Consider the following 25742-nt stretch of genomic DNA (forward strand, 5'->3'; position numbering starts at 1 on the left):
GCACACAAGTCCTTATAACTATAACATATATGGATCTGTCGTGAAAATAAAAATTATTTCCATTCTGTTTAATTGTACTAGAAAGTATTCTCAAAATTTCAACGAGATTGGTTTACCAAATTCTTCCTAAAAATTCATTCATTTTTAGCTGATTACACCAGTCTTAATAAACATTTAATGAGATTTCGAATTTATTTCTATGCTTGATAGAAAGATACGAACAAAAGAAATTGAAAGAAATAGATCGATATTTGCAATGCAGCAATAATATGTTATATTTTGAGGAAGTACGGGATCTGGGACACACGTCGTATGAGGAGCGGACAGGAAAGTTCCTCAGTCAGCGGTTCACCCGTACTTTCTTTCGGCCCTCGGTCTTTCACCGTGCCTCCCCACCCCCTTTCCACCGATTGCATAACGAGAAATCGATCTTCGTTGCATCGATACACAGGGGGACGGCGATCAACGTGCGGCTTGCGGTGAATTGCGTAATTTCGTTTCGTCGACTCGTCTTTTCTACAACGGCCGAACGGCCCTCCTCCAATTCATTAGGCATTCCAAAAAAAATCGCATCATCTCGAGTCATTCTCTTTCCCATTATTGCGACTCTATGCCTCTTCGATACGAATAATTAATTTCCTCAACATTGACAACAACAATAGGTACATTAGTAATAGTATAGTTAATTTGATCATTCGGGACTCCAACTTTTAGAGACAATTATCTTTTACCAGGGATTATGGAAAATTGTCGCATCTATTAAATCGATAGATACTCTTGATGAAGGTGAAGATCGACCGTCTTCTCGATTTTCTTGTTACTAGAGCACGCCTCGATCGGTTTGATCTTCTACTCACTGGTTATATTATGCTCTTCGTAATATTATTTCTGTTTTATACAGGTTGTTCAATAAATAGGTACTCAGAATTTGATACTCTATCGATCTATCATACAAAAAATAGATCATTCCATTAAAAAACAATCAAGGTGATCTTGAAACCTCTGAAATGCCTACACCCACAAAAACAGCACGGACCTTATAAGATACGGCCCTTAATGCCATTTAAGTTCCACGTCTCAAAATTTTCATAAAGTGTTTAATTAATTAACCGTTAAATCATTATTCGAGGTGATCAAATTAGCTGAGAAGTCTGTGGTGGAATCTCGTTGCTAGAACGATTACAGATGATCAAAAGTTTTCATGTACATTTATCCAACCTAATTCGATTATTTCGACCATTGCGCGCCGTCCAGCGAGCGGAGGACTCCGCTCGGCGACATTTAATCGGCGTCGCGATATGTGACATTTGACGCTTCCTCGCGCATCGAATCGCGCCACGAACGGACTGCAATGAACTGTATCCCAGCCGTAACTTGCAAAATCGTCTTGAGCAACGGTTTTTTCCTTCCCTACGGTTGGTTTTTCCCTTATGCCGCGTTGACATTTGCGACTGGCTCCGGTTGCCGCGTGGTGAGTGGTGGACGTAAGTGGGACGATCGCGGACTAGAAAGGTCCGAGCTTGACGAAATTTATTCGGAAGCGAAAATTCGAATTCAGGACAAAACTTTCTTTTCTCCCAGGACGAACCTTCAATTTCCTTGCAAAAGTTCAATTAAAAAATATTATGATACTTACCGAATTCGTCTTGAAATCCTCTAACAGATAGGCTTAAAAAAGTAATAGGTGAATTTGCAAAAAAATTAAAGTTGACCTTGAAAAATCATGAAAAAACGGAAGTTGGAAAGAAATTTGTTATAATCACGTTAAAGCTTTCTTGAAACCGTGCTAATAACAGAGTAATTTCTACTGATCACGATTCGTGGTTCACCCAGTATATATTAATATTGCAAACAATATTTCCCATCGTATACTAATTTTTACAAAATTCTACAGACTTCAACACAGTTAAATTGCACCTAATCACACCTGCCTGTATTTTTCTCGAAACTGACTCGCGACACTTTCTTGCATCCATCAGCAGAATGGTCCGGTTGACCCGCATTTCCCTACGAAATTCACGAACGTTGCGTCAGGGCCCGATGATCGCAAAGAGCGTGAACCATGACGCGTTTACACGGTCGAGCGTGCGTTCGCTCGCGGGAATCGGCCAGCGATACGTTAACCGGTAAAAGCGTAAATCGCTTCGCTCGAAAACCCGTGTGTTTTCCCGTCGGCCTTGTTTCGAGTGGGATTATTATATGGGAAAACTGTTGCGCGAACGTGGCAGTCCCCGGGGGCTGTTTAGCAACGCTTTGTTAGCGGGTTGCACAATGTAGATCGTGAATCCGTTAAAATGGGAAACGAGGAAGAAGAACACACCGGAGGCAGTTCGCCTCCGGTGGACCGTGAGAATGTGTCGGCCCGAAAAAAGAGAAAAAAATGAAAGAAAAAAAGACGAAGAAGAGAGAAAAAAAAAAAGAACCACGGGATCGCTTCCTACGATGACGACGATGATTCGGGGTACAAACGAGGCCGCGGCGAACCCGAGAAGGTTTCTGGAAAAAAGGGTTGAGCCCCGTGCTCGGTTCTCCCTTCCGTCGCGTGGAACCGGTCTTTTCTTTCGGAATTCGTTAAAACCCGCTCGGAAAGCGAGGCGATAATCTCCACTTGTAAATCTTCACTTGGGTAAAATCCATCAATTTTCTGGAATAACACGAAACACTCGTAAATCGCGCGTTGTTGAATGTACGGGGTAAAATAATTAGACTGCGGATTTTGTGCACTTATGTACAGAGTGTTCGCGATAATTTGTACCATCGGTTTTTTCGTAAACAGTAAACATTAGGAAAAAACCGAAGAGGAGGCAGTTGTAGCATATTTTACTATTAATATGATAGCATGTATAAGGTTTTTGTATTTTCAATATTTTTCTAGAAATAAAGGGGACCTTAATTTTTTTTAATGGAATGCTACATATTTTTTTACATCATGTGAAAGCGGACATTAAGACGAGTTCAACTATGTAGTATAGTATGGTCTTCAGGGTCATACAAGGGCAGGTAAAATATACTACAACTGCCTCCCCTTCGGTTTTTTTCTGTTTACTGTTTACGAAAAAAACGATGGTACAAATTATCGCGAGCACCCTGTATATACTATGCAGCTCTATAAGTGTATGAAACACTACATTTGCTCTTATCTCTATAAGTCACTTTGGAAAACGGTAATTTTCCATAAAATTCCGCAGTCTATTAAAAACAAAGGGAATGTAAATCGTGGAAAGTGTTATCCGCCTGGGAGCATTGAAATTCTACTGCGTCGATCGCGCTCATCCACTCGTCGAAGTCTCCAGAGACTGTTTTCGCGTACTAATGACGTACCACTTATTAATTCGCGTTTCTTTCCAGACCACGGTATCCACGTATTCAAAAACTATTTCAATACCTTTAATAGACTATCAGAAGGTTGAAAATTCATTAAGGAAGCGCAAACGTGCAATTCGTATTTAATTATTTCTAATATGCGTGGTTGGCTAGTCGCTTATTCACCTCGTCTCGAGGTCTCCGAGCACTTTTTCGCGTACTAATCATGTACCACTTACTAAATCGCATTTCTTTTCGAGCTGTGGCATCTACGCTTTCGAAAGCTATTTTAATACGTTCGTTAGACTATTGGAAGTTGAAAAATTCTTCGAAGAAATTACGTATGTACATGTATTTAATTCAATTATTCGTAATCACGAGGATCGTATTATCGGATCATCGAACTCGAAGATTCTTATTGCCCCACTTTACTAATTGTAATTACTGGAACATGTTTCCGAATGTTGTAGGTGTCCCAATTACTGCTCCCTTAAGATTCTAGCCTAACTTCATTTAATCATTTCACGAGCTGTTTAACATAAACATCGTCTCACTTTGCAACATAATATTATTTAACATATCTTTCATTAAAGAAAAATAATTTTACACATTAAATACGAAGAATTAATTAACAATTAAAGTAATTCATTTTGTGCAATAATTATAAGTCCTTTAGTATTGTTTCGCCACCACTTCCTACTTACGTAGTCATATTTTTGACGCTCAAATTGCACTTTCTTCTTTCAACATTAATTTTTAAATACAGAGTACACACAAGTACGTGTGTTTCTTCATTTTTATGTAAATCACAGTCCCAATTTAATAATACAATTTTTTTCTACACAACTTAGTATACGTTACGTTTTTATTAAGTAAAATAAATAAAATTGTAGTATTAGGGACACTGGCAGTAATAGGGTCATTTACCCAATCGAGAAATGAATTTCGCCTCGAAAACCCCCGAAATTGTTGCATCAACGAGTACTCCATCATCCACGCAACTTCGGAGGGGGACACCCTTTCAGGACAATCCTTTCCACTTTCCCTCGTTTACAGGCGAGTTTATTCCGGCAGGAACGGAAATCCTGCGGTCAAGTGGTGAAAAGGGCTAAGACCCAAAGCGGATTATGTCGATTTTCTTGTATAACGCGGAGGATTACGCTACTCGCGCGTCTCTGTCCCACCCAACCCTTTCGGTCCGTTTCGACACTCGAGCGTTACCTGGAGCCCACCTCGGCGGGCCATAAACTTTTACTGCGTTTACTGGTCAGTGCGGTTTTTTCAGCGGAAAGAAAGGTGAAAGGGTTGTTGTTCCCATACCCCAGGTGAAAGGGAGGATTCGTGCTGCGCGTCGTTAAAGACACACGACGAAAGGGTTGCTTCGACGGAGGGTCCCGTAAAGCTGTTAAACGGCAGATTACCGTCATTCTTTTGTTATAATGGAGACCCAGAGAGCCGTTTTCGGTAGGTATACCCTTTCGGTGTGTCTATATTTCGGAGGATCTTCAAGTTTTATGGGCAGTAAGGAACAGTATTCTGATGGACTTTACTGAAATTTTAATTCATTCTCGTTACGTTTTTATTCTTTATTTTCATTTATTTTCATTTATTTTGTGCGTCAATGTTATTCGAAAATTGTTTTTCCTTCTATCTTGTGAAATATATACGGTGAGAAAAAAGGGTATTGTCACAGAGCCACTTTTCTTTAAAGTAATTTTATACATATATGTTTAATATTTGGAATAGCGTATTAGACACTGGGTTACGAAATGTTGTATTAAAAATAAAATTAAATGTAATATTTAAAATTGGTTTTTATATGTCGAGATAATATATCGAGTTTCCTAGATGCAAATGTGGCGCCATCCTCGATAGGTGTCCTGAAGCTAGTGAAGGTTATTTCGAGGTCTCGGGTGACTTACCAGCTACGAAACGGGCCAGGTAGTGGAGGGACCTGCACCATTTTCAATTCTTGGCACAGTCGGTGTTATTACCGATCGCCTCAAGAAGTAATTTGTTACATACTGTACTGTAGTTTGTTTATTTATGAAGAACAAAAATAATAATTATGATTAATGCAACTTAAATACCGAATTGTGCTGTTAAAAGACACATCATTTTCATTATTTTGTAGGTCATTTTTTTTTGTACATTTCCATGAAAACGACTTAATTCGTCTAATAAGGAAAATCTGCCATTCACTTAAATCAATTTGTATATGCGATTGATTCATAATAATTCATTTGTAAGTGGTTTATTTGAGACAGCCAGACCTGCATAGTTGCAGAAAGTGTGGCATACTCTTTGGCGCTTGTGTTCACTCCTTAACCGCATCAGGAACGAATTTATTAAGACCAGAAACATTATATCTTTCACATTATTTTTATTACCGACAATCAATTGGTAGAATGTCATTTTTTGTTGGGGAATTTCCAAGTGACGATTTAATTACAATTTTGAAATGATGCTTGAATGAAAGGGAAACTAATCGTACACATATGTATCAGTATCCCTCGAGAAGTTAACCTGAATAAACGAAAGTGTACTGATTGTGAGTCTCTTTCTCTCTGATTAACAAAATTTTCGATTAATATACTGTATAAAAATTCATCAGCTATTAATTTCATTAATTACTACGTCAGCAATTACTACTATTTAATTACTATCATATACTTTCATCCCGTCAGGTCTAGGTTATTCATAATATTCACACGAAATGTCGCGATAATTATCTCGACTGAGAAACATTATTGTTCTTATGATCAGGTGAACAGGAAAAGGAAAACGATATTCGTTACACAAATGCTTTTATTAACAAAATGCGAGGGGAGACAATAAATAATCGTGTCGCGGGAGCAAATAAATAAGCCGAGAACTGCCTAAAAAACCGCATGTGCATCCTGGCGCTCGGTGATAACAACAAAAAAACTCAATCTATACACAGCTCCGTATCAACTCCTCGTACTCGTCGTCAATCGTGCCAGTGTATCCTCCTCTCTCGAGTCGTGATAATTTCCTACTGGTTAACCACTCCACCCTCGCGTACACGGGTCGGACGAAAGCAGAATCTAAAGGTGCGTATCCATTTGTTGCGTATCAACGTATCGTATCATTGCAGCGTATCATTATAGCGTATCATTATAGCGTATCACCATACGATACATTTTCATTTGTCCACATTGGTACACAACGGTAATACGATACGAGGATACGCACCGAGTGGATACGCACCTTAAAAGTTCCGCCATCTCGTCGAGATCTCGAATCGAAAGAATTCCCACGACTTTCTACAAAACTGAATCGAATAAAATCATCCGATTTCTCGAACGAACAACACGGAACTTCTCTGCGCAAATGAGTGGTAGGCAACATCCTACAGTCTTCGATCGATCTCCTAATTCAGACCACCGATGATCGACGATCACGTGATACGGGGTTCAGTGTGTTATTTGGCGTGCGTTTCTTTGGTCGTGTCCACGTTTGGGCTTTATCTCTATTTCTCGATCGACATGGTCGTTAGAGAAAAATGAATTAATCGGGGGGTGGATGAACGTTTTGAGTGTTTGAGAGTTTTTTTTAGTAATTCGAGGAGCTGGCCGAGTTCGCTGACGACGAAGAGGACGACGAGGACGAGCCGGAATTGTAGGAGCTCGAGCTGCTACCGGGCGAGTAGTAAGAGTACGCGAGATTCTGGCCCTCCACACCGTTGGTCGGCGTCCAGACACGGGAGTACGGCCCGTTTCCGTCCCACGTCGCGGCTGGGTCGTAGCTCGACGTGCTTGAGGGCAAAGGTGCTCCGTATGCCGGCGCGGCCGGTTCCATCGACATTCCTGCGACAGGGAGTTTCACTGTTTTCACTTTTTTCTTTTCATTTAGTGAAATGGAAAAGTAGTTGCTCGTGTTTCGATCGTAGGTCGAGATTTGGTAACGAATTTGGTACCGAATCGTCGAATTGCCTTCGACGATTTTAGGGAAGGCAAGGAAATCTCCCTCTTCAATTTTTATGAAACTTTGTATGTCTGTTAAGCAGTCAAAAATAAAGGACACGTATTTTTTTTTATCCGCTGAGGCGCGACTTTAAGGGGTGAAACCACCCTTCGAAGTTTCGACCCAAAAGTACTATCTCGATAACTAGAGGAGATACATGAAAACTTCTAATGAACGAGGTTTGCGGTTTTTTATGTAGAATAATATGACGTTAACAAATTGTCCAAAATATAATTTGTTTATAATACAAAAATTTCGGATTGGAAAAACTTCGAGGGGTGGTTTCACCCCTTAAAGTCGTGTCTCAGCCGATAAAAAAAATACGTATCCCTTATTTTTAACTGCTTAACAGACATATAAAGTTTCATCGAAATCGGAGGGGGACACTTCCGTGCCTTCCCTTGTAAGATGGCGCTTTATCACGTGTGGAAGTCGCCCAAGTAATGATACCATTAACCCATTTTTTGTTATGTTGTGTACATGGAATATCTAAGTTATTTATGTTCTAATTATATCAAATTTAGTTCAATTACGAGGAACAACTGCTCGGATAATGATGTTTTCTGAACTTGGGACGAAATGGGTTAATGTCACTTTCAACTTAAATGAACGAAACGAATGATTGATCTAATATTCTGCCACATGACTTACTCTATCGGTTAATAGTATGGAACCAGAGTATATGATTGATGGAACAGTAACTCGTTATTCTTCTAGGATGTAATAAAAGTTAACATAGTAAGTTACATACACAAAGTATTTCCAATTTGACCAGTTTTAGGAATTTACTTTCATCAAATCTTTCCAGAATAATATTTTTCCCTTTCTTTAATTATCTGGAACTGGTCCCATCATTTTCGCCGGTACTGTATTATTTTATTATACCTTAAAAATGGCAGAAATTTATATTTTATGGACTCTCGTGGATAAAATCAAGCTTCTAGACTCCTTTAATATATCCAGAGCCAACACGTGTGAATGTGACGACTACTCTTAACACGAATAAAATATTTAGAGTAAAAAATCGACACTAGTACGTACCCATCGGCATCATCATTCCACCCTTCTTGAAGAACTGTACAGCGATGAACCCAATCACAAGAAGGATAGCAAGTTTCGAGAGTACCAACGCCTTCATCGCCTTCAGTCCAACGATGGCCACCAATATGGGCATCAGCGCCTTCATCTTCAGCTTCAGCAGCAACAAGAACGGCAACAACAGCTTCTTCTTCAGGATTCCACGTGCCTGGCTAGTAGCCACTTCGTTCTCCTTGAACTCTACATCCAAATCGGCCAAGCTCCTGCTGGGTCTGTACTTCAAGCTGGCATCGATGAAGGGCAGATCGATCCCATAATCGAACCGCTTCAGATACTTGAAGGTCCTAGCAACGATGGCTTCGTCGACGGTATCCAGTGATCTGGCCTCGGTATTTGTCCCAAGTCTGTCGTCCAGGTATCCAAGCACTTCGTGTTTCAAACACGTTGTCCATGAATCAGCGGCGATACACTCGTTCAGGGACTTCGAGAGGAAGTCCTGGCTGGCTAGGGAGCCTGCTGCCATCAGGATAATGGCTACCGGTATGAATGTCCTCATCCTTTCTGTCTGATCGAACCTTGGGTAACTTTCGATGGTGGCGCTGCTGCTCCTCCAGCGATGATTTGTTTCTCGGCTGACAAACGTATGAAATGAAAAAAAAGAAAACGATCGATCGTCCACCCGTTGCGTGTGCGAGCGAGCGATCGGCGATCGAACTGCGACTGACGGAGGAGTGGCCCGCCCCTTTTATTTAATTTGCCCCCCGCGAATCTATGTTATTCGGTCGCGCATGCCGGGAATTGACGATCGAAGGAAAATTATTCAAATTTCACTGGCACATAGAAGCGTGTCCTCTCCACCTTCCCTCTCGCGATGGCCCCTCCGCCCCTCCTTCTACTTCACCTTCCGCCCCCTTCCCGCCACGACTACGTGCGTGCACGCGTCCCAACAGCTTGTAGAAGCGTGTACGTACGCGGAACGATTGTCGGTCTCGTGTACACGATGGCATGCGACCGTGGCTCACGATGACCACGGGAAACGGAACTCGCCCCACGTTTCGCGCCGTCTGTCTGCTCTTACTTGGCGTGTTCGTTCTAACGCCCCGTTCTGTCCTCGTGCCGTCGCGTGTACGTATACCATCTACGATCGTTCAGTTTGGAGAATGGGTTAACCGTTCTCGTTGTACGGTCCCCGGCTGGAACGGTAACGCGTATTTGGGGACCCGGGACACTTTTGACGTCCATTCGGCTGGATTTGTTTCGATGAAGCTGTTGTAGGATTGAATTATTATTGGTCAGGCTGGTATTTTGGTCTTTTGTTGTTACTATTGGTGGTTTGTTTGGGTATCGTGATATGTATCTAGACGTTTTTGTTTAGGTCGGTGTTTGACATCCTTTTTTGGATTATGGCTTAATAGAACATATCAACGATCTCGATGCCACCTTAACTTAATGGTCGTTTACTAATTTATTAAACTAGTCGGTCGTTCGGAAGATTTGGAGCGTTTTGAGCACAGGTGTCTTCGTTACCATTTTATTGGAAAAATCGTTTGATCTGGTTTATAGGTATTATTTTATCGACATGAATTGAATGTATTTTTTGGACAAGTTAATCGTCGTTTTTTCTTTGGTTTTCTGCTTTGGAACAGTCACGAAGTAAATTTCCATTACGTTCCATCAAACTGGTAAACAAAATTACAATACTTCGACTGGATAATTTTATAGTATCTACATAATTAATTAGACTCCACCCTATCGGATGATTATTCTTTAGCTAAGACAATGTTGTATATACCTGGAACAATGAAATTACTTGAAAACCGAGAAGAAATTGAAACGAAGTCGTAAATATTCGAAGGATATAGAATGAGTGAAAATCTGCAACGACGCTTTCGAATTACACAAAACCTTCGAAACCTGTCGTCACACTAGAATTTCAACTTCATACATACAGAATATCGTGCTTACAATTCATAAAGTGTCCGGAGGAAAAGAAATGTGTTTAGGTTAAGCGTCAAACTGCAGGTCGCGACGCAAAGCAAACTGGATTTCCATTTTACAAAAGCAAGCGCGAGACAAAGCGGTACTTCCGGTCCCAAACGGAGAGCCTCGCGTCTGATCATTATCCGACGTAATCTCCTTGCAGAACCGGAATCCGTGGATTTAGCGAAAAGACAAAGCGGTACTTCCGGTCCCAAACGGAGTGCCTCGCGTCTGATCATTATCCGACGTAATCTCCTTGCAGAACCGGAATCCGTGGATTTAGCGATAGATCGGAGGGGACAAAATTTCACGTTCTGGACTTTTTTCGACGCAATGGACCGATGGCTCGAGCCCCGTCAATTGAGGAAGAGGATTCGCGACATTTAGTATTGTTATTCATTTGAGTAAGCGTTTATATACCTTTGAGCTGTTATATAAGAGTGAAAATGAAAAAAAAACTGTTTTGTATATGCAGAATTATTGTTTATTAAACATTTAACATATACATCTTATTACATGTTATTTTCTTAGTAATTTCTGAAAAATTGTGCTATATATCTTTCAGCAGAAGAAAATGATTATAACCCATTTCATTAAAACACCATATGCTGTACCAGATATATTTCAGTGGGCTTTTATCTGAATCAAGTTTTTTAAATTTCATATTAAAGTAGATAAAAAGGGCTAGTACTTGACCAAGCCGCGTTTAAAAATGTCAATATTTTACAAAATGGAGGCTGTTTGAATTTAAACTTGTAGTTTCCGACATAAACTTTTAACTTCCTTGGTTATTAAAAAAAGAAAAAATGCAGGAATCAAACATTTGCTTCGTCAAGTACTAGATTTTAGTTTCAAGAATATTCCCACAAAGTTTGATCCAAATTGGTTAAAAAATATTCTACCTATTTCTGGTACCGATTTTGACTACTGCATTTTGAGTAAACCGCTTTTAAATGACAACCATTTTCTTCTGTTGATACATAGATAGCTCAATTTTTCGAAAATTACTAAGGAAATAACATACAATAGGATGTATATGTTGAATTTTTAATAAACAATATTTCTGCATATATATACAACAAATTAAAAACTTTTTTTTGAAAGTAAGCTTCTTGTAATTTTTATTTTTATGAACTGAAAGAGCTCTGAAACGTGAAATTTCAGTTCATTTTTGGATTACGATGTAATTAACCCTTAAATCCATAGTCTTGCTATTTCTCAATATATTTCTTCATGTAACAGATATATAAACAATTACTGCATGGTGTATTCGAATATATATTGTAGTACCAAAGTGTAAAGTATCGACATACGAGAACAGATACTTCTGTCGACAAATAGGACTCGCAGAAGAAGAAAAAAAACCTGGTAGATCAAATATTCAGAAACACAAAGCCATCGATTCGCCAACATATTTACAATCTCCAACTCTGAAAGTGATAACTACGCCCACAATTCAACTTCCATTTTCCTCCACCAACAATTACTTATAGGATATATAATTATTTCAAGGATTCATCGAATTATAACAAGTGATTGCCTACCAGTCCCCAAATCGTAAGGGAATGACCAAGCCAGGTTTAAATTGCAGGTAATAATTTATTAAATAAAACATACAGAGGAGAAACGGAAGACAGGTATTTTACAAAAGTCGCAAGTTAGACGAACGGGACATGTTTCACGACTGCGCGTGTCCGGCATACGCGAGATCCTGCGCGTACTGGGACGACGGTTGGTCCTCCTCGAAGGATCTGTACTGGGCCTGGTACTCCCAGGGTCCGTGGGCGGCGAGTGGTGCCCCGTGTCCGTCAGCGGCGATTTTCTTGCACAGCTGGAAAATCGCCATCCCTACAGAGACGATGAAACTGAAGAAAGAGAGCTGAAGCGCGTTCCAGGCCTTCAGACCGAGGACACCGATCGCCAGGGGAATGAGAGTCATCGCCTTCAGGAGGACGAACACCAGAATAGGAATGACGACCTTCTTCAGCTTGGATTTACGGGCCTCTTCGACGGCGCGACCTTGGCCGAACTTGACGTCGAAGCTGAGATGATCGTCGTCGATGTTCCTGGCGCTGACCTTGACGGAGGAGTCCATCGGCAGCTTGAAGGTCACGTCGTGAGAGGACAGGTAGCTCTGCACGGTGTCCAAGAAAGAGGCCTCTCCACGAGCTGACACCTCCTCGACGGGGTACGCGTTACGAGTCACTTCCACCGTCTCGGAAACCTGCGAATAGGGAAAGTATCAGAATAAGTAACGTAACACCTGGGGATCCTCGTTCAACCTGTTGTTTTCCATTTCGATACGACTTTCGGAACAACAGACCAGGCCTAGTAAAAGTGGAACCTCAAGTTTGAACAATCTTATGATTGTCAATGTCAGACCTATTACGGTTGAAGGCCTTGATTACCTTGAAGCTGTCTTTGCGGAAGATCTGATCGAGTAGATTCAGGACCTTGAACTTCATGCAGGAGACCTCGTCGTTCTTCTGCGCGCACTCGATCTTGGTCTGGTCGACCATCTGGTCCATGCTGCTGCCTTTCCAGAGATCGTTCTTAGCCGGCTGGGCGGCCGCCAGGGCGAACAGGGCGCAGAATAGGATGAGCTTCATGGTTTCACGCGGAGATTGGTCGACTGGTGGTGCCCTTTGTGGGAAGGCTGTTGGTGGTGTGTTTGCTCGTGGACGATTGTCTGGAAACGACTGATGCCGTTGGGTTGGGCGTCCAGGCTATTTATACGAAGCCCCCGTATCGTCGGATCGTCGGCGTCTTACGTCCCCGTACGCTGAGCCACCCAAACGCGCTCGCACACCGCCCCCACTTCCGTCCGGTAGGCCACGAATTTTCTTTTCGTTCAGTATGGCGTTCGATTATCGAGGCCTCGACGCGATCGTGACGGGACTACCATATCGACCGTGGATCTGCGAAGCTGATGGGAAAGCCTTTCAGCACCTGGACGATCCGGCTCTCTGGGGGTCAGGGATGGTGTACCAGCTGCGAAACGCGATCATCTATTTTCGATATTAATGAGCGACAGTTTGCTTTCTATCAGCGGCCTGCTCACTTCCGGCTGTAATCGACCGATGGAATTTAATGTCCACGGCGATACCAGGGGACTTCGTAATTAACTTTGGACTCGTTGGACTTTACGAAGTGGATCGCGGGTGGACATGGAATCGCGTTGGAGGATAGACGTTGGGAATGGTAACAGTAAATTGAAGAATGGACATTTTCAAAAATTTGTTTCGTTTTTTAATAATATCGTAATTGGAGCAACGATCAGAAGAGGGTGATATAATCTACGAACATTTGTGAAAGCAATCTTGATGGATATCCATACTTGGAACCCTTCAGTAATTTATTGACAATTCGTTCTTCTTAGTGACTATTCGTAAAGTATCTCGAAAGCTTCAGATATTCTACGAACTACTATCTTATTTTCAAAGATCACGGTTCCTTCGGAATTCTTGTATTCTCAACTCCAGACGACAGGGTTGAAGTTGAAGATATTGTGTCTTCAACGTGTTCATTGTTATATGGACATAATAATAATAATTAGATCGTACAATACACACTCGTCTTCCACCTTATGCTCATCAGGATGCGAAGACCTTTCGAGTTAGGAAACGGGGTTCAAATTGAATATATCTATTCGGTCGTATTAAAATGCTAGTTATTCCATTGACCCCGATCAGGTTCCCAATAAAACAATCAGATCACGCAATAAGCTGGCCGAAACTTTCAAATATTCGTCCAGCTGTCTTACAGCATCGACGACAGCTAGGCGGAAGTCGCGCGGCCGCCCGAGTAAGAGTAGAAGACCCTTCATCCTTGGCACCAATGGCACCGTAACATTGGCATTGGACGCGATCGTTCATTCACACCACGAACACGGCACTTTCCACACGTCTGCTCCGTTAATGCCTGCATACTCCCCACCCCATCATCGAAATGACCGCCAGAGCCACCCTTCGCTAGCTACGGATGGCAATTTGTTTTCAACCCTCTGCGATTCGAAGTTTTTTAGGTCTTTTACTAAAGCACTTGCACATGTCTCGTGGAATTTAACGAAATTAGAATATTTTTATTGAACAATATATTTATGAAAATTTTTTAAATATTAAGGTAATATTGACGAACGACGCAGTTGTAAAATTAGAAGCAAATGTACCATAGGTGAATGTAAGGATTGACAAATACGTGTTCACCTCGATTTAGGGTTTCAATTGACCCTTCAACACCCAGTGTGTATTTTACATTTAGAAAATCATATTTTCAGGGGTTACAGATGAGGTGCACGTTTTGAGACCATTTTTGAGTTAACTTACAAAAAGGACTTAATGTTTAGTATAGATAATTTCGACTTCAAAATAACAAGGTACAACATATACATCCATCAATCCTATAATTTTGGAATAACGATTTAAGGGTCTGGGTGTTAAAGGGTTGAAAAATCTCGTTAGGAATAATCTACATTCCATTAACAACTGCTTTATTTAATAGTGCACATGAAACTAGTACGTATTTTTTTTTTATTAATAATATTAAAAATCCACTCTCATGAGGTCGTTTAAAAAATTTCTACTGTATGTATCACAAATATTCAAGGGTCGACGATACATCCTTCTCAAACATTTCTAGTGACTCATAACGATCTATTGACGTATCGTTTCATTAACATTCACCCAATTTTTACAACATAGTTGCTAGCTTCTCGATTCCAATCTAATAAAATATTTCGGAGCCAGTTTGAAAGCAATTATGGCTTTCAGCTATCTGGAGTACAGTAAACAGTCTAATTAATTTTTATTTTACATGTAAAAACAAATTTCTATAAATTCAATCGTAAAAATCTATATGTAGGAAGCAATGAAGAGCTCACGTGTTTACTGTCAAATTACTGTCAAGAATCTGTCGAAACTCGCGTAACAACCAGTTTAAAGAGCGTGCACGCAGTTAAAAGGCCCAATTTCACCCTCCGGTGACCCTAATCAAGCCGTCCACGATCGTATCTGACAGAGATTCCACGTGCCGCATCAGAAATGCTCGTTGCGTGCGAGTTTCTCGTGCGAGAATGCGCGCGTGGGGTTGCGACGAGAGACACTTTTGTCCGTTCTGCCCGACTTCCTTCTGCTCGTAACAATGAAGCAAACGGTAATTGGAATTTCGGGTCGAGTTTGCATAAACATTCAGGCCGTAGTGATTGTCGATCGGTGTCGCCTTCGGTCGCGTTACCAGAGCTCTATTTCCCCAGCGTCGCACCTTGCAGTCTGCGCTTTTCCACGTTTTTCCTCTGACACCATCGGGTCGATGAAAAAAAAACCACCTCTAGAATCAATCAGGTTCCTGAATTTTACTTATTCTAATCGGTATCGAATTCTCGACAGAGTCGGGACAGCGACTTTCGAAGGAAATTGTAGAATCGAAGGATCCACTTTTACCGTTTGAAGATTCCAAACAACGATCGACCCAATTCCTCCCCCTATTCCGTGGCCGTTGAATCCTCGAAGTCGATCGTCGAACTTTCTCGATCTCCGAGCACACGCTGGTCGGATCCTCGGCCGATTCTCGTCGCGTAGGTAAATAATAAAAAGGGAAAGCTATGCCGCGTGTTCGTTTTGGCGGAAGAAGGGAGAGGGGGTTAGAAAGATAGACAAAATTTCAGTGAGACCAGGTAAGAAATTTTATTATAAATACGACAACGCGAATAAATATTAAATAGAAAGGGTGTAGGGAGGGTTGGCGGGTGTCATCTTCGTTCAGCCTACTTCCTGTAAGCTCTGTAGGGTCCATGGGGTGCTGTGTCCCAGTGGGGAGGGTGTTCCACAGGTGGGTGACCATAGTGGACGACCTCATAGGCGACTTTAGGCTTGGTAAGTTTGAAAATCATCATCGCTCCGCTGAGGACCATCGACAGGAGACCTAAGGTGAGGGCTTTCCAGGTCTTCAGGGCGATCAGAGCGAGGGCGAGCGGTACCAGGGCTGTGGCCTTGAACTTGAGACCCAGGAGGAACGGTATCATGACCTTCTTGACGAATCCACGGCCTGAGAATACATCAGATTCATCAATTTCAGTCTATCGATCATCGTAATATTTCTATTTCCGAAGAATGAACTTTTGGAAGAACTCTCCTACCTTGACCGTTCGATGAGTCCGACAGAGGAATAGCGACACTCCTCGGCATGGTGTCCACGAGGGATCTGGGCACGATATTTGACCCTACGATGGCTTCGGGGAGTTTAGCCTCCAGCTGGTGGCTGGACAGGTAAGCGTCCAGCTTCTCCAACATCATCGACCTCAGAAGCTCTCGTCTGGCTGGATCGACGGTGTCGTACTGCGAGGGATAGTACTCTTCGATGCTGTCCTCAGGCATGTCACGAGACTTCACCACTGCTAGGTCCTCCGTGATGGCGATCCTGTCTTGCTTGACTGCGTTGCTCAGGTAGGCAAGAACCTTCGGCTTCACGCAGGACAACATCGACTCGTTGTCCACGCATCTGTAACGTTGAAATTAATTATTCTCCTCTCTGTTCAGCATTCTAATCCCTTATTTAAGGCTTTCACTGCTCGATATCATACAGTTCTTATTGTTGAGGCTTTCGGGTGTAAGCCGTGTCCTTGTGGAATTTGTTTCCCAACGATTCGCAAGGGGATCGAAGACACACTGATACCAGTATCATAAAGCTAGCTGGAATGCTTGCGAAACGGTGGGAAAACAATTCCACAGGAACACGGCTTAAACCCGAAAGCCTCAATAATAAGAACTGTATTCTAATCCCTTGTTCTTGGTCAGGTGACGTTGAGGATAGGGTATGGGTAGACGAGGGGGTCAAAAGTGCGCTTAGGTTGAATTGGGTTGGTGATGGACCAAGAAAAACAATTTATACCAATCACCAATCCTCCATCTCGACCAGGATGGTAGGTTTCTTCTCTACTGTCCTTATTTAATCACAGGCATTCCAAACACTCTCGACACAAGATTCGATTACTTTGCTACCCTACTATGTTACGTCCCTGTCAGAAAATTGGAACACTACTTATTGAGACGTCTAACCTCAACCTTAAGTAATATCATTATTGTTATCATTGTTTAATATATTTTCGTTTCAATGAAAGCATGGAGTTATAAATAAGATATCGTTGAATCTGTCGGTCTCACCTGTGATAAATATTTCGAAGGGCCTCAGCTGTGGTCTCTGATTGCTCAGCGGCAACGATGGCCGCCAGAAGGGCCACAGACGCAACGACAGCAAGGAACTTCATGGCGGGGAACCGAGCGAATTGCGTGGCTAAACACCGAATGCCGGTACGAACGAAGACAACGCGGTTTTATAGCCGATGGTAGCCACGTACGGCCGATGAATTTTGATCAGGGTACGTGTGGCCGGGCTGGAAGGAAAGAAGAAAGCCTTCATTATCTAGGGTGCCGATGTTTTCACGGCTCTCCGTCCCTCCGGACCGGATTTTCGTTTCGACATCCACACGGTTCAGGCCGCTTCCGGTTCCCGACACTCTCGACGATTTGTCGAAGGATTTTCTCGATCAGTCGTCCACGCGACCCTGACGAGGGACGTTCGACCGGTGTCGATTTATCGAGCGATTCGTAGGACACGAATCGTCGTGTGAAAACCGATCGTGGTAAAGTGAAATTGTTCACGCGACGATCGTGAGAGGAGAATAGATGAAAGTAAGAATGGTCTATGAAAGGGGAATAATAGTAGCCGTTGGAAACTTGATAGAAAGTGATTTGAAACGGGAATTTAATTTCGGCTTGCATAAAGTGTCACTGATTATATTCTGTCGGTGTAGGTGGTAGTTAAAGTGTACTTTGAGTCAACGAAGAGTCAGTTTTCACGTACCTGCGAAGCACCATGCTTCGACTGTTGATAATATAGACTTGTGATTTTATCTGGTTTACAGTATTCACGGGAATCGGATGAATTTGAATAGTTCTTGAGTACTTGCATTATATTTATTAATCCAGTTCAGTATGTCTGAGAATTTGTTACCTTTTTGGGTACTGTAATTAAAAAAATTCTATTTTGTTGTATACCTTATCGTTGACTCGTTGTATTATTTACTACTGCAGAAGAAACACACAGGATTGATTTTCTATTTTATTTGAACAATTTTCCATAAACTGTAATTGAATGTTGCATGATATATAAAGACGAATTGTCTGGGACGGATGCACAGGCCGAATGAAGGGTCACTTAGACCCGTAGTAAAATTTCTCTTGTTACGCATTGTTCAAGGAAAAATTATGCATAAAATTTTGTACATATTTTCAAGTTCATTTATTACTTTTGCATATTACTACAAGGAATACGATAATAGTCATAGATGGGTAAAACTGACCCTGCATTCAGAGTACGAGGGTTAATTAAAAAAATATGTAACGTCACCGTAGTTCCTGTTTTTACATTTATTCTGTACGAAACAATAATATACATAGAAACTTCGAGGTAGTGTTATCGAAGCAACGTTTCTCTGTACAATAAATAACATTCTCTACAATTACACGGTCTATCGTTAAATATAACAAATAACTGGGTATGGCACCCGAGAATGTAACAATAAATAATGATTATAAATAAGAAAACTCTTATATTTAACATTACATTTCTTTCTTGAGATATTATAATAATATACAATGAGAAATGAATTGGCTGTCGACATATTACGAAGATGTTGAAACATCATAACAAACTGTAACTTATTTTTCAATTTTACTACATGAAATATACACTTGTAACTTACAGAATTAGTTAACAAATGTTTCAGACGAACGAAAAGATGCGAATGCCACGTAAATCCAGCGTATATCACGTCCATTACAGAACCGACGAACCCTATTGCAGGAATTGATGCTCGTCTAATGCGGTGATGCATCGGATTCGTGTTTCAAATAATTTTTCCGACAAGGTGTCAATAAGTTACACAGTAATTGACACTTTATCGGAAAATGCTATTCAATTCGTCGAAAGAATCTCGAGACTTGAATCCACGAAGCCCATACAATTTCCAAATAATTCAGTCAAAAGCTGAAACTAAAATAGTAATCTATCCAGTTAACAAAAATTAGGGCTTCATGGATTCACCGTCGATAATCCATCGTTCGATAACGTATACTAACATTCAACAATAAATATCCTAAATAAATTATATCGATAACACAAGGCATTCGAATTAAATCGAAGAGAAAGATATTCTCTCCTTCTCATTCGATTTAACATTCTATACACTGGACAAAATCAGTATATCTCCACGAGTGCACGTTCTATACGCTCTCAAGGAACATAAAAAGGATTTCGTTCGTACCAAATATACCCTATAAAAGTTTCCGATCGCTCTATTAATTTCCAGAAATCATGTTACATTTCCACAAAATTTATTATTCGATAGAATATCCTTTTTGTATTTTTTCTCATCTACGCTGATTTTTGTAATTATAGAAATCCTGTCAAAAATAATACACTTCGCAAACAATATTAAGGGATCACCTCTGCGAACTTTAAAAACTTCCCGTATGAAATGAAAGTAGACATTACACACTATCAAAGGATTCCTTAATAATATCGATATGACCATTCTTTCCAGAGTAACAACCATTTAAACTTGGTCCCATTTTTCCTAAATTCTTCTGCGAAGTGTACAAATAATCTCCAATATCAGTGTTTCATTCCCTCCCAACAAGTCATTCTCAAAAACCACATTTATCTTCGTAAACCAAACGTTCCGTCTACATTTTTCCTACACGAGAAATCGAGTTCACTTGCGATCCCAAAGATTCTGACAGAGATGAACAGTCTATAATCGTTCAGCACCACGGAATCCCATTTATCGTCGTGTTCGGTGTATAATAATTCAGCACTCGCGGTTCTTCCTGAGTAGACAGCTTCGTTACGTGTCCAAACGGAGTGGACCACTTAAGCCGGTCGTCTCAGCGGAGACATCGACGCCTGGTTAAGAGACCTCAACGCCCGGTCAAGTGACATCGACGCCCGGTTTCTGGTCGCGCAGCTTATCGCGACGACCCTTCGTCTTGTAACCGGTGACAAAAATTTTCATCAGGTTTATTCGGTGTTTATGTGACACGGGTACATTCTCAAGCAATCACCACCGTCTTGACCCAATCTGGCAGCGTTCAGGTATCTGTGAAACTTCTGACTGGACGAGCTCTCGGTCCCAGCTTTTTTCAGTTCCTGCGGGTCCCTGTTAAAAATCAGCAAAATTTACAAACTTGTTAACGAGCCATCTGACACGGTCCTACATCAGATTCGTTCGTTCACCAATATTCGTGTCACTCTCGTCATTTAGCGCACGGCTAACAGGACGAAGTATTTCTCGTCGTTAAACGGTCTCGCGAGAGATATCGCGTTACTTCCTGGCGGAACTAACGATTTACTAAGTTCCTGGGTTAGGATCTCTCGCGATCAGCCGTTATTGTCCGGCTGGGAATGGCCGGGGGCAGAAGAGATGGAAAAAAAAAAAAGACTGGACCCGCGTGAAACGCGATTCGACGTTCCGATTCGTGTGATTTGGGGCGGTGGCCAACTTTCTCTTTGTGATCGATGTCCCAGATGATGGAAATTCGACTATATGAATATACACAGGATGAGTCGATGAGAAATACTATCTAAAATAACTCGTCACCTATTGATTGCGTCAGAAAATGTTTAAATAAATTTTGTAGCATTTTAAGGAACTCGTGGGATGGACACAATTTGATTTTTTTATATCTTATTTCTTGTTTGAGGTATCAAGGTGACCTTGGGCTTTGAATGACGAATTCAAGGACTTATAGCATGATGGTATTAAAAAACAAGATGCATTGACCTTGAAGGAACTGAAGGTCATGTTCACATAACAAAGAAGTATCGTAAAATGCTACGATATTCGTTGAAATGTTTTTTGATACAACGAATATGTAATGAGTTATTTTAGACAGTAGTTAACAGTGAATAATTTCAATTGTTAACATAACGATTAATATTAGAACTACCGACAATTAACCTGTTTTTTTAATTCATCATGTTGGTAAAAGGCAGTAGCCTGTTGAAATATATGGAAATTGATAGTTTGACGAACTTCTTCAATTATACAGGGTGTCCCACCTAACATGACCGGGTTTAGTACTATTTGAAGATAGAAATAAATGTCGGAGAAAACTATTATTTTGTTGGAAGGGCAAATACTCCGATAAACAAAAAATTTTTCCTCAAGGTTATACTTTTTCATACTATATAAATGCATAAACATCCGCAGTCTACTTACGATATTTCAATCATTCTCGTAAGAGTGAACTAACCAGACGTTTTAACAGCTTTGATCGTTCTAGCGTTGAAGATAATTCAACTATTCTCTTTAAGTGCCCAAATATTCAACGAATAAAATCCCACGGTTTGGTGATAAATAATTCCCCATCCCGGACGATCAACCGGATCGTGTCTTCCTTACCTGGAGAGTTCGTTCGAAACGAGATTGCTGTGTGGCGAGTAGACGGTCGGGTTCTTGTACATGCTGCATACGAGCCTCTCGCGGCACGGTTCCTCGAAGAATCTCAGTTGCTTGAAGATCTCCTCGAGCCTGTTCACGATCGGCCCGTAATACTCGTCCTCGTGGGACTGTCGTTGGGTCGTCACTGGTTTCGCCTCTGCTTGGCCGGCCTTCGCGGAAATTTGTCTTGTGTTCTGGGCGAAAACACCGTACGGACTTTTGACGTTGCTCGTGATCGGTAACGTTGGTGCATTCAAGCTGTTAGGGTTCATAGGAACGTTGACTATGGGATGATTGTTGACGGTGGGGCTGGATGGTTGCAGCAGTGGTCGACGATTGTTGTCGACGTAGGCAGAGTAGGCCAAGTTGTGCGCGGATAGAGGTCGTTTTTCAGGGAACGTGGGTTGAATCGGTTGAGCGTTCGGCGCGTATTGTGGAACGCCATAGGCTGCTGGATAGGCCTGTCCTGGAAACGGTGCTGGTAGCACACCTGGCGGAGTACGAATGGGAACTGTGCCGGCGCCAATGGGCACGGTTGGGTCATCTGGTTCCTCGTAGGGCTCTATACCCCATTCCTTTAGCTCCTCGATGTCTTTTCTGTATTGGATATGGGGATGAGCGTAATCGTAGGTGTCCAGATCCTCGTCCTCGTGATGGTGATGATGGTGGTTGTTGTAGTAGGTCGGGATAGGGACTGGGACTGGTACGTGATGATGATGGTGGGCGACCTGGAAGAAGGTTTAATAGAATTTTTCGAACGAACTTCTTATCAGCTTTCTGGATACGTACCTGATGATGATGATGGTGGAACTTCGTGGAGTGGGCGGAATAGTAGCTAGAGCAGAGCTTGAAGACGTGCGCGAAGGCGGGTATGAAGAAGAGCAACAGCTTCAGGAAAAGCTTCTTCGCTGTACCAATCCCGAAGAGGAACGGAATGATGAACATAAACTTGAGTTTGATCAGCTTGATAATTAGCAGCAATGCTAGGAAGCTTGTCAGCAGTTTGTTCTGTATGAACTTCCCTGAAAGAAGAAGAATTCTAGTTAGTATAGACTAACTGGATGATGAAGAATCACTAGTGCAACAAAACATCGTACTTATTTTCTTGAATATTCTGCCTTGACTCTCCAACCCACGCTGACCGAAATCTATCCTGACAAGGGCGCCATTCTCGTCGACCTCTTTGGGGCTAATTTTCACTGCTGCACCCTCGAAGAAGAATTCAGGCAGTTGGATTTCGTAGTCCCTGGTCGCCAGGAATTTCACCGCCTTCTTCCCTACAGCGTTTGTCACTTCCTCCAAGGGTGACTGTTCGTCCTCCATCCCTCTCCCTTCTTCCTCTTCACTGTTCTCGTTACATCGATCCTTGCCCGACTCTTCGACCAGATTCTCGTCCGACGAATCCTGGTCCGCCTTCCTGCGGCAGGTCCCGTAATCCAAACTGTTCCTCTTCAACGTCAGACCGTCGAACACGGTGATATTCTCCCGATCCACGAAAACATTGTCCAAATACGAATAAGCGTTCTTCTGTATACACGAGAACGTGACAGACTGATCGCAGTCCCTGAACAGCCCGTTCCACAGTTCGTTCCCGGTCTCGTTCTTCAACATACCATCCACATTGAAGATCCTCGCGTACGACTTCAGGCTCTTGAAGCTGAAGAACCCAGTTCCAGCGTTCACCATCGAACAACACACCAGAAACACCACTATCCTCGCGTACATTTTCGAGCAAAATATCAAATCACTCTTCACGATTCTCCGCACCAGTCAGGAGCTCAAAGATTCCTCGATCCACAAGATACCAGAATTAACGAACGTGTCCTAAAAACGTAGATCCGTTTCGGATCTAGACCAACTCACCCAGCACTGGGACACGACGGTGCACTTCGAAGTTTATCGAATTGACACTCGACCACGTGGATGTTCCGGTGCTTCCGTTTGCTGTCCCCACCAAATAGACGTTGACCTCGAAGACTCGATAATTTATAACGATTGTCTGTCGATCACTTGACAATATTAAATATTCTAACTGGCACAGTTCCGTGTGATCGTGGACTCCCAAAACCGATCCCATCCGACGTTCTCCGTCAGCTGGTCCGCATGCTCACGTCCTCATCCGGCTTTCTTCTCTCTCTTTCTCTCTCTCTCTGTCTCTCGAGAGACGCGCTCCGCTCGATCTCCCGCTCAAAACTAACCAACGAGGTACTCCGTTCCCGGCTACAATTCACCTGGAGCGTCAAGTGTGTCAAAGGCCCTCCTACTCCGTCCGCGAGCGGTTCCGTGGAAGGTCATTATCGTCTCCTCGCCGACTGCAACCGGCCAGCTGGCTTACACGCACGCCACTGTCGAAAAACGTGTGGCTTTGCGGCGTTCGTCGGGGAATTTTTGGAGGCTTCCTATGCACCGTGACCCGTCCGTTTCGGCAACCCCGTTTGGCTTCGATCCTGGTGAAAGCGGACGGAAAACCTGCCTGGACGACAGAGTTTATAACGTTTCGCTTCCGATTTGTTTCGATCGAGGCGATCGTGTGTAGACCGATGCGGTTTGCAGAGAGGCTTTGAGGACGAATATGTTATCGCGCGATGGAAACTCTACGACCGCAGACTTTGGCTTTTTTTACGATGATGCTGGAATGTAACGAGTGGTCTGTGGATGTTCCTGGGTTCGAGATGGTGAGATTGACTGTGAAGTATGCATGATAGTCTTTGTGATAGTCGTTTTTACGGAAGTTATTATAACGAAGGATTTTTTAATTTATTACATTACCACAAGAGACATTTAGGTTGGGGATTGTTGGGCTGATAATTTTATAAAATGTGGTTTGAAATTGTAGTTTGGGTCCATGTTTTAAAATGTTTTTTTTTCGCACGTTTTTATTGCACAAGGTTGAATTTAATTTGCGAAATCATGGGTCTGATTTGCAAGAGTTTGATTCGTAAAAGGGTGAATTTTTAGTGCAAGGACCGTGTATACATGTAAGAAGTTTCAGGAATGATGGTTGTAAATGGTTCGGTGAGAAATTGAAGAAAAGACGCGATGGCGAGACAGGTTTGTGGATCTTCGACTGTTTAAGAATGTGAGATTGACTAAAGTATGCGATAATCTTCGTGAAATTTTCATTAGACGAAGTGGGTCTCTAGTTAATCCTCATTAAAATATGAATTTGCATGAATATCCACGTTAGAATTATTGTATCTAATTGGAAGTATAGGAAGAATATAATGCAAAAATACCTAGAATGTTAGATAAATATTGATTAATCGAGATAGATCAACAATCTTGAAAATAAAGGATACGATATAGTCTCCTCGAAAAGTTAATGCTCCCCCTAAACTGTTTGAATTTAGGGAAATGATGAACGTCGTTTTTATTTTCATTTACTGGAAATTCATCAGCTACTCCATCACTTATTTTAGCAGCATCTTAACAAAGTATTGCATTAATTTATGGTTAATCATTAATATACTTTCCGAGGTTACTGTACGTCATAAATAACAGTATAAAAACAAAAGAAGCAGAAACAGGAGAGAGTAGTTTTGACTCACATTTAATATCTTCGAGGCGATGCTACTTGTCACGCGTTGAAGTCTCCAGAGATTCCCAGTATTACCGTGTTAATAACTTTCTTGCATGAAAACTAGTCACGCCATCGATTTGAACTTTTTCTCTCCATAATATATACTTCAGTCTGGATCTTCGATCTACAGCGATGCGGATGGTTTCTAAAAAAGAAATAAAACGAAACACTCTTTCCGTCTCGAGTGGAACCAACGAATAGGAAGACTGTTTTGCAGCTCATCGAACCGGTCTGTTACGATCTTGCAAGTGATCCAGCACGATCGTCGATCGATTACAGACGTGAAACATCCAGGAATTTCCGTGATCTTGGAAACAGGTCGTCGTCGACTTTCGACGAATCCGGTCCGAACGATTT

The 25742-nt window shown here is 41.9% G+C and overlaps 4 protein-coding genes across 4 annotated transcripts; all 4 read right to left on the bottom strand.

Moving 5' to 3' along the window:
• Positions 1-6879: 6879 nt before the first annotated feature.
• On the bottom strand, positions 6880-8884 carry LOC107189233. The gene is made up of 2 exons (XM_015577717.1): positions 8332-8884; positions 6880-7133 (listed from the first exon to the last, which is right to left on the bottom strand). Exons 1-2 carry the CDS (start codon positions 8882-8884, stop codon positions 6880-6882), a joined length of 807 nt encoding a protein of 268 aa, XP_015433203.1.
• Positions 8885-11986: 3102 nt separating this feature from the next.
• On the bottom strand, positions 11987-12917 carry LOC107189221. The gene is made up of 2 exons (XM_015577706.1): positions 12717-12917; positions 11987-12532 (listed from the first exon to the last, which is right to left on the bottom strand). Exons 1-2 carry the CDS (start codon positions 12915-12917, stop codon positions 11987-11989), a joined length of 747 nt encoding a protein of 248 aa, XP_015433192.1.
• A 3152-nt stretch (positions 12918-16069) lies between these two features.
• LOC107189222 lies at positions 16070-17569 on the bottom strand. The gene is made up of 3 exons (XM_015577707.1): positions 17466-17569; positions 16442-16803; positions 16070-16350 (listed from the first exon to the last, which is right to left on the bottom strand). The coding sequence occupies exons 1-3, from the start codon at positions 17567-17569 to the stop codon at positions 16070-16072; spliced, it is 747 nt and encodes a 248-aa protein (XP_015433193.1).
• Positions 17570-20382: 2813 nt separating this feature from the next.
• On the bottom strand, positions 20383-23530 carry LOC107189238. The gene is made up of 4 exons (XM_015577721.1): positions 22903-23530; positions 22595-22827; positions 21767-22533; positions 20383-20521 (listed from the first exon to the last, which is right to left on the bottom strand). The coding sequence occupies exons 1-4, from the start codon at positions 23528-23530 to the stop codon at positions 20383-20385; spliced, it is 1767 nt and encodes a 588-aa protein (XP_015433207.1).
• Positions 23531-25742: the final 2212 nt, after the last annotated feature.

This window comes from Dufourea novaeangliae, unplaced genomic scaffold, assembly GCF_001272555.1.
Source record: "Dufourea novaeangliae isolate 0120121106 unplaced genomic scaffold, ASM127255v1 scaffold146, whole genome shotgun sequence".
Taxonomy (NCBI): domain Eukaryota; kingdom Metazoa; phylum Arthropoda; class Insecta; order Hymenoptera; family Halictidae; genus Dufourea; species Dufourea novaeangliae.